General features: G+C 37.6%; 4 protein-coding genes across 4 annotated transcripts; all 4 read left to right on the plus strand.

Annotated features, from left to right (window-relative positions):
• LOC104734022 lies at positions 2,877-3,575 on the plus strand. The gene is made up of 2 exons (XM_010453532.1): positions 2,877-3,259; positions 3,404-3,575. The coding sequence occupies exons 1-2, from the start codon at positions 2,877-2,879 to the stop codon at positions 3,573-3,575; spliced, it is 555 nt and encodes a 184-aa protein (XP_010451834.1).
• Positions 4,197-5,117, plus strand: LOC104732929 (germin-like protein subfamily 1 member 18). Its single transcript, XM_010452533.2, is given in 3 exon segments — positions 4,197-4,315; positions 4,318-4,362; positions 4,471-5,117. Coding segments are annotated over 3 exon segments (672 nt in total). The 5' UTR covers positions 4,197-4,242; the 3' UTR covers positions 5,025-5,117.
• On the plus strand, positions 5,838-6,786 carry LOC104732930 (germin-like protein subfamily 1 member 13). Its single transcript, XM_010452534.1, has 2 exons — positions 5,838-6,002; positions 6,118-6,786. Exons 1-2 carry the CDS (start codon positions 5,879-5,881, stop codon positions 6,666-6,668), a joined length of 675 nt encoding a protein of 224 aa, XP_010450836.1. The 5' UTR covers positions 5,838-5,878; the 3' UTR covers positions 6,669-6,786.
• Positions 13,835-14,830, plus strand: LOC104732931 (germin-like protein subfamily 1 member 13). The gene is made up of 2 exons (XM_010452535.2): positions 13,835-14,080; positions 14,183-14,830. The coding sequence occupies exons 1-2, from the start codon at positions 13,957-13,959 to the stop codon at positions 14,725-14,727; spliced, it is 669 nt and encodes a 222-aa protein (XP_010450837.1). The 5' UTR covers positions 13,835-13,956; the 3' UTR covers positions 14,728-14,830.

Genomic DNA, 15,154 nt, shown 5'->3' on the forward strand with positions numbered 1-15,154 from the left:
CTAGTTTCTCTCTGATCAATTGGAACTAGGTTCGAGACATTTCCACACCCAAAAGGTGTTCGATGAAATGTCTGACCAACTAGTGCCAGAGACTTACGTTCCTAGCCTAAGAGATTAGTTGTCTAGGATATTTGTTGACATGAATGAACTTGTCTGTCATGCCTGCCCGACCACGTTTATCTAGCGAGAGCTAGGTATGGAAGTGGTTGAGTCTGAGTAGCTTTTACCAAGAGATTGGATTAGCTAAGTTGTGATATTCATTGTTTAGGGATAGATTGCTTGTGGCATGTTAAACACTCTGTAGACTAGGATACTCCACCGACATCAATTACTCCCATCCTTAGGACTTTTATCTTTCTGATTTTTATTACATTCCCGAGACTATTTCGTTCCTCGTTTTCTTGTAGTTCATGCTTAGACTCGTTTAAGTTTCTATTCATTTCCGCTTCTTGTCATGCAATCTCGTTTTTAGTTCTGTAACTCATTTTCGTTTTGCATTTTGACCATTCTAGCATTGTTAGACAAACACTCTTCTTGAATTGGCTTGACTTGTAATTGCTTGATTGCATCTTGATTGTTAGCAACATCCCATTTGGATTGACACCTTAAGTACTACAACTACATAAGGTTAATTGAACCTACTAGGATATACAAAAATCCTAGTATCAACTTGGCGCCGTTGCCATTTGGGCTTCTTTTTGCTACATTTAAGATTTCAAGTTTTGCAAGATTAAGTTCTGTTACACAATCAATCTGAGTACTAACTTGTTTTGGTTGTCTGCTTGTTTGTTTTTCATTGTTGCAACAGATTTATTTTTTTCGTTAAAATCTGTCGTAAAGTGACAGATTTTTAAGCGGGAAAATAATTACTAGTTTGACGTCTAGTTCTAACAGAGTTGTTTCAGGTTACGATAGACTTTTTAATGTAACGAAAAATCTTATGTTTAATAACAGACTTCTTAAATTTTTTAAAAAATTGCTAAAATGACTTGTATTAAAAAAACCATATGTTATGACAGATTTATTTAAGTTATGACAGTTTTGTTTTTGGGTATAAAAAAACTGCTGTTTGATAATAGATTTATTAGATATAACTACAGTGACAAGAAATTTGTATAATGTTACGACAGATTTGTATATTTAATATAATGATGACAGATTTGAATATTGGATATAAACAATTTCTAGGGTTCATACTTAGCCTAGATTTTACAGCTTTCCAGCAATTACTTAGTCAGGAAGTAACATGCATAACTCCTCGAGTTTAACTCCTATTGAAACTCTGTCAGTTACTATGGATTCTTGGCTTGTTGGAGATCACGCCGGTCTCTTCAGCTTGCTGGAATGGTCTTAGCTCCTGCGTTGAAGAGCCCTAAAAGTTGGTTCTCCCACACTGCCTTTATCTCCAATTTCCTTTCACTTTCTTTCTCTTCTTCACCTTTATTCACTCCGGCTTTGTTCTTCCACCCCCATCGAGGCCACAGCCATGGAGTGACTAAACAGAGCCATTGGTAGTCCACCACCTCCTCAACAACTCGTTCTTTATATCCTCCCCGCAACTCGTTCTTTCTCTCCTCCCCACATCTAGTTCTCTTTTCTGATAACAACACAGCCACAACACAACAACGCTGGCTATGGAACTCAGATTGCTTCTCCTATTTTCTTTTCTCGGATCTGTCTTGAATTGGCCCACCTCCAAAGAAACTGGCCACAACCATAACATGACTAATTAGATCCACCATTGGTTTTCACCACCCCCAACGTCTTGTTCCTCCTCATCTCTTTTAGTATTATTTTTTTTCCTTATTTTACATTATAGATTTTCTGTTTTTTTTTTAATTTGTTTTTTTCTGATTTTAATTAAAAAGTATTAAAATTAGAAATTTAAGGGCTTTTAGTTTTTTTACATAAAATTTGTGTCATTCTAGTAAAAGAGTAGAAAGGAATGTTAATCTAGCAATTAATTACCAAATTTGTGTCAAACTAGTCTATTTTCACTATAATATATTATATCTATACACAATTATTTTCATATGCAAATATACCTCTTCATACGTTAAAAGGTTGTAACATTAAAGAGTTCCTAATTATAATAAAGTTAATTCTTTAAGAGAAAAAAGAGTTATCAGACTACAATTGAGTTATTTTTGAAAATATCTTTTTTATATGTCATTTTTGAAAAATACATTTTCATGTTGTCCATTTTCAAAAATATTTCTTTTTAATATAAAAAATGACTAAATTCTAAATCCCAAATACTAAACATTATCCTCTTAAAACTATACTTAAAACAATACTCTATATATACAATAAAGAACCCAAACTTTTAAAAAAATTATAAAAATTAATTTAATATATTGTAATTGTCTAAAATAGGATAAAAATAAAAACATTCAAAAAATGTAGTTTTTAATAGAAGTATCTCAAAATGAACATTTATAAAAAATTCTCATTAAAATAGCAGTAACACTTTATGATGCATTATTATAATTAATAACAGCTCCGAGTTAGCCTCCCAGCCTTTAATTTGTCCAAGTTTCTAACAAACAGTTTTCTGGTTATAACTTATAACTGAAGTCCAAATTGTTTTCTTAGTAATTAACTTTGTAATGGAGATTAGTTAGTCAGTTTAATTACGTTTTGTTATTCAACGAAAAATTAGACATTATTAATGAGGACACAGCTTTGCTTTAATTTTCCACACGTAACTTTTTACAAAGAATTAAAGAATTTGTTCTTTTCAGCATTTAGGTTCTTGAAGAACTCTCAGCTTCAACTTGATCAAAGGTGATGAGAGTTCTTTCTTTGGTTACAAAATCTAAACACATACATTGATATCTAATATTTTTATTTTTATTTTGTAGACAGATACAAAAATGGACCGGGAAACAAAATCAGGATATGAACCGGACCGGATTCCACCTTCGGTTTTCGCATCTACGATAACTCCTAAACAAGATTGGAGTGTACAATCGAATGAATCTTTGTTCAGTATTCACATGGGAGACCAAAGTTTCTCCACAATGTATAAATCTGGAGAACTCACCAATTTCGAATATTCTGCTTCCTATATCAACAACAACAACTACAACAACAACAACATCGATCACAAAATCACTTCCACAGACGCTCGACCAAGAGAAATCATACCAAAAACCGCTCCTAAACAAGATGAACCTCAACAAATTCCGGTTTCTCCGGCCAAATCTTATCGGTCCGACACCAGTAATAACAGCGCAGCTTCATTCGCATTTCCCACGTAAGTTGTTGTTCAATCCTCCATACCGGTTTACTTAGTCAGAACCAAGATTTGTTGGACCGGAAACTCGGTTTTGAATGAGTTATGCTTATAATGAGCTCTGTTGGTTTTAGTTTTCTAAACCTGTTCTCTCTCTTTCTGTAGATTACCAGAGTACCAACAAGACAGAAAGAAATCACTAAACGTGAAGAGTGAAAGTGGGAAAACAGATATATCAAGACCCGACTCGAAGTCTGGTTTGTACCCGGATGGTTCTAAACCTGGTAATGGTGGTGGTTGGCTTTCTTGTTTTTTCTGTTTCCCTGTGAAAAATTGAGATGATCATATTTCTTTTGTTAAGTCAATTATTTAGGTCTTACCTGTCCAAAAGACGCGTGACATTAGGACAAGGTACTGATTGTATCCTATGTAACAATTTGTTACTAACAAAGTTCAGATACTATATACGTTATCTTAATATGCGAATGGAAGGAAAAAAAGAAAATGGTATTCTGTAAATATTCTCTATAAATTCTCTAGCTTATATATTTTTCATAAATTTAGTCGTACCCAAAAACAGTAAAATATTTATAAATTAACATTTGGTTGTGAAACCTAAATTCTCCCTATGACACTTTTGGTCGTGCGTTACATAATAATACAAATCCGATTTTATCGAAAAGGTCAATTAAGTAATCGTGGGACTCTCTCCTAACGTTATGGCTTTTATGTTCTTTGACATCTACTCATCAACATTTGGCCAATCTTCCTAATGGAATTCCAACTACTAGTCTTTATTCCTCTAAAATGCTCTCTTCTAACTTAAAGTCCACCAAACTCTGTGTAATGCCATTAAACATTTAATTTTAGTGCATCCATGTCAGATATGACTTATGCTCCTTGTCCTATAAATTTTAAATCACTGACCATTCACCATCAACACATGCATAACAAAATTTAGAGAGAGAGTATTCACTTAAACCTTCTGTTTGAAAAAGAAAAAAATGAGGGTTTCTCAATCTCTCATCCCTGTTGCCATAATTGCTTTAGTCATCTCCTTTGCCAATGCTTATGATCCAGTCCACTACAAGACTTCTGTGTGGCCACTGATGACTTAAATGGCGGTACAAAAAGAAACCTCTGTTTATATATTTCTGTAATTTCGTTCTTATGATTAACTTTGACGACGTTGTAATGATATAAAATCTTTGAAACTATATTTCTACATGCAGTTTTTGTGAATGGTCGATTCTGTAAAGATCCAACGCTATCCGATGCAAAAGATTTTTTCTTCTCAGGCCTCAACATGCCCGGGAACACCAATAATCAAGTTGGCTCAAATGTGACGACAGTTAATGTTGATCAGATCCCAGGGCTAAACACCATGGGAATATCATTGGTCCGCATAGACTACGCGCCATACGGCCAAAATCCCCCACACACGCACCCTCGTGGCTCAGAAATACTTGTCCTTGTCCAAGGAACATTATACGTTGGTTTTATCGCTTCCAATCAAAACGAAAACAGGTTATTCGCCAGAGTATTGCACCCAGGTGATGTTTTTGTGTTTCCCATAGGAATGATCCATTTTCAGGTGAATATTGACAAAGTTCCAGCAGTTGCTTTTGCTGAATTGAGTAGTCAGAATGCTGGTGTCATCACAATTGCAAACGCTGTGTTCGGGTCAAACCCTCAGATTTATCCAGAGCTTCTCGCCAAGGCTTTCCAGGTTGATGCAAGTATCGTTGAAGAAATTGAAGCCAAGTTTGGGTCCACAGTACCTTAATATAAATTGTTATATAGAGTGTTTATCATTGTAACACTCACTTACAAATGCAATACTAAGAAATAATCATGTCTTATAAAGTAAAAAATGATGTTCACCTAATTTCTATTTAATAATATGGCCATTTGTTTTTCGCATATAAATCTAATCTTACGTTTTAGTATTGTCGGCATATTAAATTTCTGTGCATACCAAATTAACCTTGAGAAGAATTAAGAAAAAAAGAAACATGAGCGAATAATGCGAACTTGATGTTCAAAGTATCTTGTTGAAAGAAGATACAAACAAATTGAAGCACGGTTTCTTGTTTTCTTGATGTTGCCGATTAGTTCAAAATAGAGATATTTATTCACCAACTAGTTATTGCTTTCCACGTAAATTTGATATTTTAGTAGTAACTTTACTTTTCTTATATTGATTCAGTCTTACATTTTCGTAAGAGAAAATAATCCTAATTAATTAAGTAGGAAAATATATATTTTAAATAGCTAAAACCATCAACTTATTATATAAACATATTTTCCTATCCCACTAACCTATATTGTTATTACCGTTTAAGTATTTGTTCGTCACATTCCACTTATTCAGTTCATTACCTACTGCTTATTCTACTTATATAATTCCAAACATAATTTTTTTTTCCTATAACACGCGGTGGTGTGTCATGCAAATAATCCAATTTAATTAACGATAGACTTGTTAAACATTCTAACTGCCACTTTGAAACATCCTAGTCCTAGATACAAATGACTTTGGACCACGTCAAACATAACATACGTTCTTGCCCTATAAATAGTAAGCACTCATGCTTCATATAGCAAATCATAAAAACGCAATATTAGTATAAAAAAAAAATGAAGGTCTCTCAGTTTATTATCTCTTTTATTACGTTGGCATTGGTCATTCCCTTTTCCAATGCTTATGATCCAAGTCCACTCCAAGACTTCTGTGTGGCCGTTGGTAACCTCAACAATGGTGGTATGAATAATATAAAAAGACGACGTTTCTTTAATTCTCTACTTACTGTTATCCTTTATTATGATTAAAATCGAAGTAATAATATATGCTTTCGAATCAATATTTCTGCTTGCAGTTTTTGTGAATGGTAAGTTTTGTAAGGACACGAAGCAAGCAAAGGCAGACGATTTCTTCTTCTCAGGCCTCAACCATGCAGGAAACACTGATAATGATGTCAAATCCAACGTTACAACGGTCAACGTCGATCAAATTCCAGGGCTAAACACTATGGGAATATCCTTGGTCCGCATAGACTATGCGCCTTATGGCCAAAACCCGCCTCACACGCACCCTCGTGCCACTGAGATCCTTGTCCTTATCGAGGGAACTCTATATGTCGGGTTTGTCTCTTCCAATCAAGATAATAATCGTCTATTCGCCAAAATTTTGCACCCTGGAGACGTGTTTGTGTTCCCCATAGGCATGGTTCATTTTCAAGTGAATATTGGGAAGACCCCTGCTGTTGCCTTTGCGGGACTGAGTAGCCAGAACGCTGGTGTCATCACAATTGCAAACACAGTGTTTGGATCGAAGCCTCCCATTTATCCAGAAGTTCTGGCTCAGGCGTTTCAGTTAGATGTCAATGTCGTCAAAGACCTTGAGGCCAAGTTTCCATCCAAGAATTGAGTCTATATATTTTAAGAGTCTTTGTCACTGTAACAGTTAAATAACAATGTAATACGTATCATAAAAATGTTATGCTTAACAAAATAAAATAAAACGATTTGGTTCACCTAATTTTATATTTAAATTGTCCTTTTCTTATATTGATTTTGTCTAACATTTTCCTATTGTCAGCAATGCATAATCAAGAGGTGGATACTTGATAAAATCTTAAGAGTTGTTAGAAGGATACAAATACTCAAGGAAAATGACACTTCAATTCAAAAAGCATATTCCAAAACAAAGTATGCCTTCCATCTAATAGTTTATGTGTACGTGTATGAATGTGCCAAATAGAGTATTTTATGGAGTGAAAATAATTTTTTGAAGTATGAGATGAATTTATTAGAAAAGGAATGGGGCAAGAACATAAACGATTACAAAAATGATTAAGACATTGCTATGACGCCGAACGGGCCCTTGAATAAATAGCTTTGCAATTAACCGAAATGGCGATTTCGGAGATGGTGGCATTTGACACGGCTATGATGGATCTCGGAGACAAGAACACTCTGGTAGGGGATCCGCTGGATCATGAGAGCTTATGAGTGAGTAAGATGAAGGGTAGTCTGGGGAGTGGGAGTTTGTCGCTGGAGGCTGTTCTAGATTGAAATTTTGTGGATTCACAAGTAAGCCTAGATTTTCCGAGTGGGGAGGATGGTGAACCAGTGGGTTCGTTTGTCTAATCTCCCACTGAATTTTTATCACCAGCGAATTCTCATGGATATTGCTAGAGGTCTGGCGACAGCTATTCGCGTTGATCTGACTACGCTCAATTTTGATAGAGCTCGTTTTGCTCGGGTTTGCATTGAAGTAGATTTGTGAAGGCCATTGAAGGGTACGGTTCAGGTGAATGGCAAACGGTATTTCGTTTCATATGAGGGTCTGACAAACATTTGTTCCTGTTGTGGCATTTATGGGCACTTGGTGCACGTCTGTCCTCGCCGTGTGATTGTGAAAGAGACTGTTACTCTGTCTCCACGAGAGGAAGGCATTGCGACTGGGACGGTGGGTACGCCAGATGATGGTTTCACTGAGGTTCATAAAGGTGGTCCAAAAGCAGGTTTGCCACAGTAGGTGGCTGCTTTTGCGGCTGGGGGTTCGACGGGGCGATTTGGGTGCAATCTCTGGGAGATCTTACCAAAAGATATTGCGAATATTACTGTTTACAATAAATTTGGGGGTTTGGATTGAACTACGATTCTTGCAGATTCTGCGCAAGAGAATATTCAAACTGAGTCGAATAAGGAAAACATGAGGGTGGTTCCGATCTTGCAGTTTGGGAAGCATGATACGCAAGATCAGAGAAGTAAAGGAAAAATTTTGGGCCGGAATGGGCCTAATGATAACAAAGCCCATAAGAACAAGGGGGTCGTTAATGGGCCAAAGATGAAACAATGCAGATTAAGCAAGCCTGGTAAGGGTCTGATTTTTGGAAACCAGATTGAAACTTCGTCGTGAACATCGAATGAGAAACTTCTACGGGTTAAGCTGGATAACATGGGGAGGCCGGGTGGAGCCTTTGTTTTCGGTGGCGACGCAACGGCGGCAGAGGTAATTGGGGGAGGGAGAACTGAGGAGCCCTTGGCGGAGAAGTCGGTGATTCATGGTAATGGGGGGATTCGTATAGGTGGGTTGCAGGATGACTTGTTGGGTGGAGCGATGGAGTCTTCGTCTGTGTAACAGAGTTTCCCGGTGGTTCTGGTGTCTTTCTATGAATTCGATATAAACTGTTTATTTTGGAATTGCCGAGGGGCAAATAAACTTCAATTCCACCATTTGATTCGTTATTTGTTGAAGAAGTTTGATACGGACTTGCTAGCTGTGTTTGAGACTCATGCTGGTGGGGATAACGCGAGTCGCATCTGTCAGGGGCTCGGTTTCGATCATACATTTCAGGTAGACGCTAATGGGCAGAGTGGTGGCTTATGGTTGTTGTGGAGAAGGGAGATTGGTATGGTGGATATCATTGAGTCCTCTGATCAATTCATTCATGCCCGTGTAGTGAATGGTGTTGAGGTGATTCATGTTATTGCAGTATACGCAGCTCCTACAGTAAGTAGAAGGAGCGGTTTATGGGCTAAGCTTCATGATACGATGGTTTGGGTTGATGGTCCTGTGATTGTGGGAGGCGATTTCAATACTATCGTTCGAGTAGATGAGAGATCGGAAAGGAATGGGTAGTTGTCGGCTGATTCTCTTTCGTTTGGGGATTGGATTAACTCTGAGTCCTTGATAGATTTGGGCTTTCGAGGGAACAAGTTTACCTGGAGAAGAGGGAAGATAGCTCAGCATTTTGTAGCTAAACGACTGGATAGGGTTTTGTGTTGTGCACAGGCTAGACTTAAGTGGCAGGAGGCGATAGTCTCTCACTTACCATTTTTGGCTTCAGATCATGCCCGGTTTATGTTCAACTGAGCCTTACGGTGGACAGGGATCCTAGACGGTGACCATTTCATTTTGAAGCAGCTTGTTTGAGTCATAGGAGCTTAAAGGAATTATTGGAGATGTTTTGGAGACGTGATCTATCTACCACAAAGGCGCTGGATGCTTTGAAAAAGACCATGAAGAAATGGAATAAAGAGGTATTCGGGGATGTTTATCAACGGAAAGAGAAGTTGCTGATGGAGATTAAGGAAGTGCAAGACTTATTGGATGTAACGCAGACGGATGAACTGCTTCATAAGGAGGACAGTCTGATCCATGACCTTGATATAGTTATGAAGCAGGAGGAAGTTCTCTAGTTCCAAAAATCACGAGAGAAGTGGGTTGCATTTGGTGATCGGAATACAAGTCTTTTTCATACTTCCACTATTATCAGGAGATGTTGTAATCGGGTGGAAGCTTTGAAGAATGATTTGGGGGTTTGGGTGACAGATTCGAAGGAGTTGGAATACATGGCGGTTGAATACTATAAACGGCTGTATTCGTTGGTTGATGTTGATTTGGTGGTTACATGCCTTCCACGGGAGGGGTTTTAGCTACTTACATGGGATGAGAAGCTTAGCCTTAGCAAACCAATTACTCGTCTGAGGTGGAAGCGGCTATCGGTAGCATGGGTGCTTACAAAGCTCCGGGATCAGATGGGTTCCAGCGTATCTTTTACAAAAGTTGTTGGACAGTTGTGGGAGAGTCAGTACTGCGTCTTGTGTTGCAGTTTTTCCAAACAGGAGAGTTCCCACTAGGATTGAATAATACGTTAGTATGCTTGATACCGAAGGTTGCCAAGCCAGAATGGGTAACACAATTCCGCCCTATTAGCCTTTGTAATGTTATTTTCAAAGTAATAACAAAGGCGATGGTGTCAAGATTGAAGCTGGTGATCTCGAAACTGATAGGGCCTGCTCAGTCTAGTTTTATATCTGGCCATTTAAGCATTGATAACATTGTTATAGTTCAGGAGGCGGTTCATTCTATGAGGAAAAAGAAGGGTCGAAAGGCTTGGATGTTGCTTAAACTTGATCCGGAGAAGGCTTATGATCGTGTGAGATGGGTTTTTTAGAGGATACTCTTATATCTGCAGGCTTGTCAAATTTATGGATTCGGTGGATCATGAAATGTGTCAAGATCCATCAATGAACATTTTGTGGAATGGTGAAATGACAGAATCCTTCAAAACTTCTCGAGGGCTGCAACAAGGGGATCATTTGTCTCCTTACTTATTTGTATTGTGTTTGGAAAACCTTTGCCAAATGATTGACAGAGCAATCAGTGTGAAGCAGTGGAAGCCGATACGCCTGTCAAAAGGAGGTCCTTCCCTCTCGCACATTTGCTTCGCAGATGACTTGATACTATTTGCAGAGGCTTCGGTGGCACAGATCAGGGTCATTCGAGGGATACTAGAACAGTTCTGTTATGCTTCAGGACATAAAGTGAGTCTTGAGAAATCCAAGATGTATTTCTCCAAGAAAGTTTCACGGGATTTGCAGACACTTATATCAGAGGAGAGTGGGATTAAGTCCACAACGGATTTAGGCATGAATGCCTATCCTACAAAAGAGGTTGACTAAAACAACTTTCGGTGAAGTGCAATCCACACCGTGAGTGTTATCTCATTAGCAAAGTCGCTGTTAAATGAATTGGAGAAAGTGTCAAGATCTTTTCTTTGGGGTAGTTCTTTGAAGGTGGAAGCAACATATGATATCCTGGGACCGTGTGTGTGCTCCTAGGAAGGAAGGGGACCTTGGTATTAAACGACTGCAGGACATGAACAAGGCTTTACTTGCTAAAGTAGGGTGGCGCTTGTTAAATGATCAAATGAGTCTATGGTCTCGTGTGTTAAGGAGTAAGTATCAGGTGGGGGATATTCATGCAATCAATTGGCTGATTCCTAAGAATACATGGTCCTCTACCTGGCGCAGCGTGGCGGTTGGTATTAAGGAAGTGGTGTTACCAGGTTATGGATGGGCTTCGGGAGATGAACGAAAAATTTGGTTCTAGAAAGATAAGTGGTTGATGAATCAATCACTCGTGGAGTTGAGTACTGTGGGGGTTCCTATGGATAGAGTTGATAAGCTAGCTAGTGATTTATGGGGGAATGGGAGGGGCTGGTCAATGAGTAGTATAACGCCATGGATTTCAGAGAATATCAGGCTGTGGTTGGGGGCTTTCATGTTAGACTCTTTGAACGGAGCTAAGGATGTTTTATCTTGGGCAGCGGATGCGCAGGGACAATTTACAGTGCGGTCAGCGTATACTTTGCTTACCTGTGTGAATGTGGAAGGACGACAGGCTGATAAGTTTTGGGATCGAATTTGGAGCATCGTGACACCAAAACGGGTGAAAGTGTTCTTGTGGTTAGTTGGTCATCAAGCCCTCATGTCTAATGCAGAGTGGTTTCGATGACATTTAACTGACTCGGCGATATGTACATTCTGCAAAGATGTAGAAGAAACTATCTTGCATATTTTGTGTGACTGTCCTACAATGTGTAGAGTTTGGGAGCGTTTAGTGCCAGCGAGGAAGCTACAAAGGTTCTTCTCGTGAACTCTTTTGGTGGGGTTGGAAATGGAGGTGTGAGAATGTGTTTGGAGTGCAAGGTAAATGCCATGATCGGGTGAGATTTTTAAAGGACCTGGCGGCTGAGGTCGGAACTGCGCATCGAGCACATAAGCAAGGTTCAAAGGTCCCCTTAAGGGAGGAACATTTGATAAGCTGGTCATATCCACCACTCGGATGGTAGAAGGTGAATATAGATGGTGGGTCAAAGGGAAACCCAGGATTGGTCGCTGCAGGGGGTGTCTTGCGGAATGAGATGGGAGAGTGGCAGGCTGGTTTTTTTTAACATATTGGTATCTATTCAGCTCCGATGGCTGAACTATGGAGAGTCTATTCTCGACTAGTTATTGCTTGGGAAAGATGGGTGGAACGGCATGAGTTGGAGGTGGATTCTGAGATAGTGGTGGGGTTTTTACGGGCTGAGATTAGCGAGGCTCATGCGCTGTCTTTTCTGGTACGTCTGTGCCATGGCTTTCATTTCTAGGGACTGGGTGGTCCGTATTGTGCACGCACATAGGGAGGCTAATCGTTTTGCTGATGAGTTAGCGAACTATGCATTTTCTTTACAGCTAGGATTTCATTTGTTTGACTCTAGTCCTTCGACTGTTGCTGCACTTGTACTGCAAGATTCTGTTGGGCATGCGATTTCAAGACATGTTTGTATTTAAGCTTTTAATTTCTTAATAAAGTTTGGGAGTTAAACTCTCTCTCTTCTGCCAAAAAAAAAAGACATTGCTATGATGCCACTCAAGTTCAAACCCTTATGAAATACGTTATTTAAGATATATATTTAAAAAACTTACAAGGATAAATCCAGTCAATTTAAAAATCAGATCGTTACGATATTGCTTATCATGGATACCTAATGTGATCTTTATTAAATTTAAAGTTGCTACAAAAGATAAACGAACCAGAAAACAGAAAAATTAACTTTCATAGAGATCTATCATGCATCAATTTACTACTAAAATTACATCCAAAATCATAAACTGCTAATGAAGGGAAAAAAAACTTTTCACCTGTAAAAAAAAAAAAAAAACTTTCATAATTAAATAAAAGTAGAAATCCAAAAAAAACCCAAGTGAATCACCATGCGTTCAAAGGAATTGGACATAATCAAAGTTTCATTTTTTCCGAAAACAAAGTATCATTTTGATTAAGAGTTGTATGAAGCGTATCTTGTTGGAAAAGGATGAACACAAATTGAAATGGTTGACTTTTATGAGACCTTCCTGGAAATTTGTTCACTACTTTTGTCCTTGTGGTAGTTGGTAAAGACTGAGATGTTTACCCAATATTTGTCCTGCTTTAAAGTATTCGAAAAAGACCAATGAATAACATTTTCCTTGTGGTGGTTTATAAGAGAGAATAGTATTTCAAAAAGACTAATTAATTTTGAAAATAACCAAGATGAATGCACCTAAACATTTTCTTACCACCTAATTTATCAACCGATATTTAAAAATTATTTTAACTACATATAGCAATCAGTCCAAACGAAAAGCAGATTTATTTACATAAAAGACTTGTTCGCGTTTGCTGTAAATATGCTTATAGGCAGATTAAGCAAAGTCTTTGGTAAATTTGACGTAGTCATCATAAATACCGTACATAAAATACGCTCTAGTTTTACGTAAGTCATAGCAGATTTGCAAAATAAGTTGAACTCTATCTAAGATATAGCTAGAAACCATGTAATAAATCTGTGATATATATATTGAAAAACAAAATCTGTAATATGTTGGATTTAGAAAAGAAATGAAAAATTTGTGATTGATTTAGTCATACACAACTCTTCGCAAATGTTCTGGATGGTGAGGTGCATTTACCAACTTATGGTGGCATTTGCCATTAAACTGCTACTACTCCAGAAACAAAAAATTGTTAAAGCTTTCTCTAAAATTTATAAAATTCTTGGCCAATCATTCATACACGTACATATATTCTATCGGACTTGAATCTAGAAGGTCATGTACAAAAAAACAACATTTCAAATCAATAAATAGTAGTGCATGCAAATCCAAATTCAACAAAAAAAATAGATTAAGTTATAGATAGACTTGTTAAACGTTTTTTGAACTGCCACTTTGAAACATGCGACTTAGAAATCTATAGAATTACTTCGGACTACGTCAAATATGATATGCGCTTTTGCCTTATAAATCCTGAGCTCAAATACTTCTCAATTCACAAACAACACACACACATATAAAAGATCTTTAGAAAGCATTAACAGAACTCGTTGTTTAAAAACATGAAGGTTTCCAAGTGTCTCATCCTGATTACCTTATCTGCTTTGGTAATTTCCTTTGCCAAAGCTTACGATCCAAGTCCACTCCAAGACTTCTGTGTAGCCATTGATGATCCCAAAAATGGTGGTGCGTAAAAAATTAGGCTGATTATATTTTTGCCGTTCTCCTTTATTATGATTAAATTCCATTTGTAATATATGCTTTCCAACTCAATATTTCTACTTTCAGTTTTTGTGAATGGCAAGTTCTGTAAGGATCCCAAGCAAGCGAAGCCAGAAGATTTCTTCTTCTCCGGGCTCAACGAGGCAGGTAATACTGTTAATGATGTCAAATCTAATGTGACAACGGTCAATGTCGATCAGATTCCAGGGCTAAACACTATGGGAATATCCTTGGTCCGCATCGACTATGCACCATATGGCCAAAACCCGCCTCACACACACCCTCGTGCCACTGAGATCCTTGTTCTTCTCGAGGGAACATTGTATGTCGGGTTTGTCTCTTCCAATCAAGACAATAACCGTCTATTTGCCAAAATGCTGCACCCCGGCGACGTGTTCGTGTTCCCCATAGGAATGATCCATTTTCAAGTGAATGTCGGTAAGACCCCTGCCGTAGCCTTTGCTGGACTGAGTAGTCAGAACGCTGGTGTTATCACGATCGCAGATACTGTGTTTGGGTCAACGCCCCCGATTAATCCAGAGATTTTAGCTCAGGCGTTTAAGTTAGATGTCAATGTTGTCAAGGACCTTGAAGCCAAGTTCAAAAACTAAATCATGTCATTACGAGTGTTTATCGTCATAACAATTATGTAATGATGTTATACGAAATAAAAGTTTATGCTTGATAAAATAAAAAGGTATTATTATTCACCTAGCTAATTTGATGTTAAGTTTACCTTTCTATTATAGGATTCAGTATTACATTTGTTTAAAATGTCGGGGTACTAAATTTTGTATGCATGATATATAAATCAATCAATAGAAACTTGATGAAAGACCAAAAGAAAATAACTATACAACATATTTAACGCAATAAAAGATTATTTTTAAAACAGATATAAACTATAAAAAAATTAAATACCCATAAAAGCATTGAAGATTTTTTTTCCCGGTTATTCTCTATCCAAGTAAATAGAGTATAGGATGACTTATTGTCTAGGAAAAATTATAAATATTTAACTAAAAATATTATATAAAT

Source organism: Camelina sativa, chromosome 12, assembly GCF_000633955.1.
Source record: "Camelina sativa cultivar DH55 chromosome 12, Cs, whole genome shotgun sequence".
NCBI lineage: Eukaryota > Viridiplantae > Streptophyta > Magnoliopsida > Brassicales > Brassicaceae > Camelina > Camelina sativa.

What these genes read in the sequence shown, in the direction of transcription:
- LOC104734022 (XM_010453532.1), top strand. Translation starts at nt 2,877, where the DNA reads ATGGACCGGGAAACAAAATCAGGATATGAACCGGACCGGATTCCACCT. An exon ending in GCTTCATTCGCATTTCCCAC is followed by an intron (nt 3,260 to 3,403) that starts GTAAGTTGTTGT and finishes CTCTTTCTGTAG; the next exon opens with ATTACCAGAGTACCAACAAG.
- LOC104732930 (XM_010452534.1), top strand. Translation starts at nt 5,879, where the DNA reads ATGAAGGTCTCTCAGTTTATTATCTCTTTTATTACGTTGGCATTGGTC. An exon ending in TGGTAACCTCAACAATGGTG is followed by an intron (nt 6,003 to 6,117) that starts GTATGAATAATA and finishes TTCTGCTTGCAG; the next exon opens with TTTTTGTGAATGGTAAGTTT.
- LOC104732931 (XM_010452535.2), top strand. Translation starts at nt 13,957, where the DNA reads ATGAAGGTTTCCAAGTGTCTCATCCTGATTACCTTATCTGCTTTGGTA. An exon ending in TGATGATCCCAAAAATGGTG is followed by an intron (nt 14,081 to 14,182) that starts GTGCGTAAAAAA and finishes TTCTACTTTCAG; the next exon opens with TTTTTGTGAATGGCAAGTTC.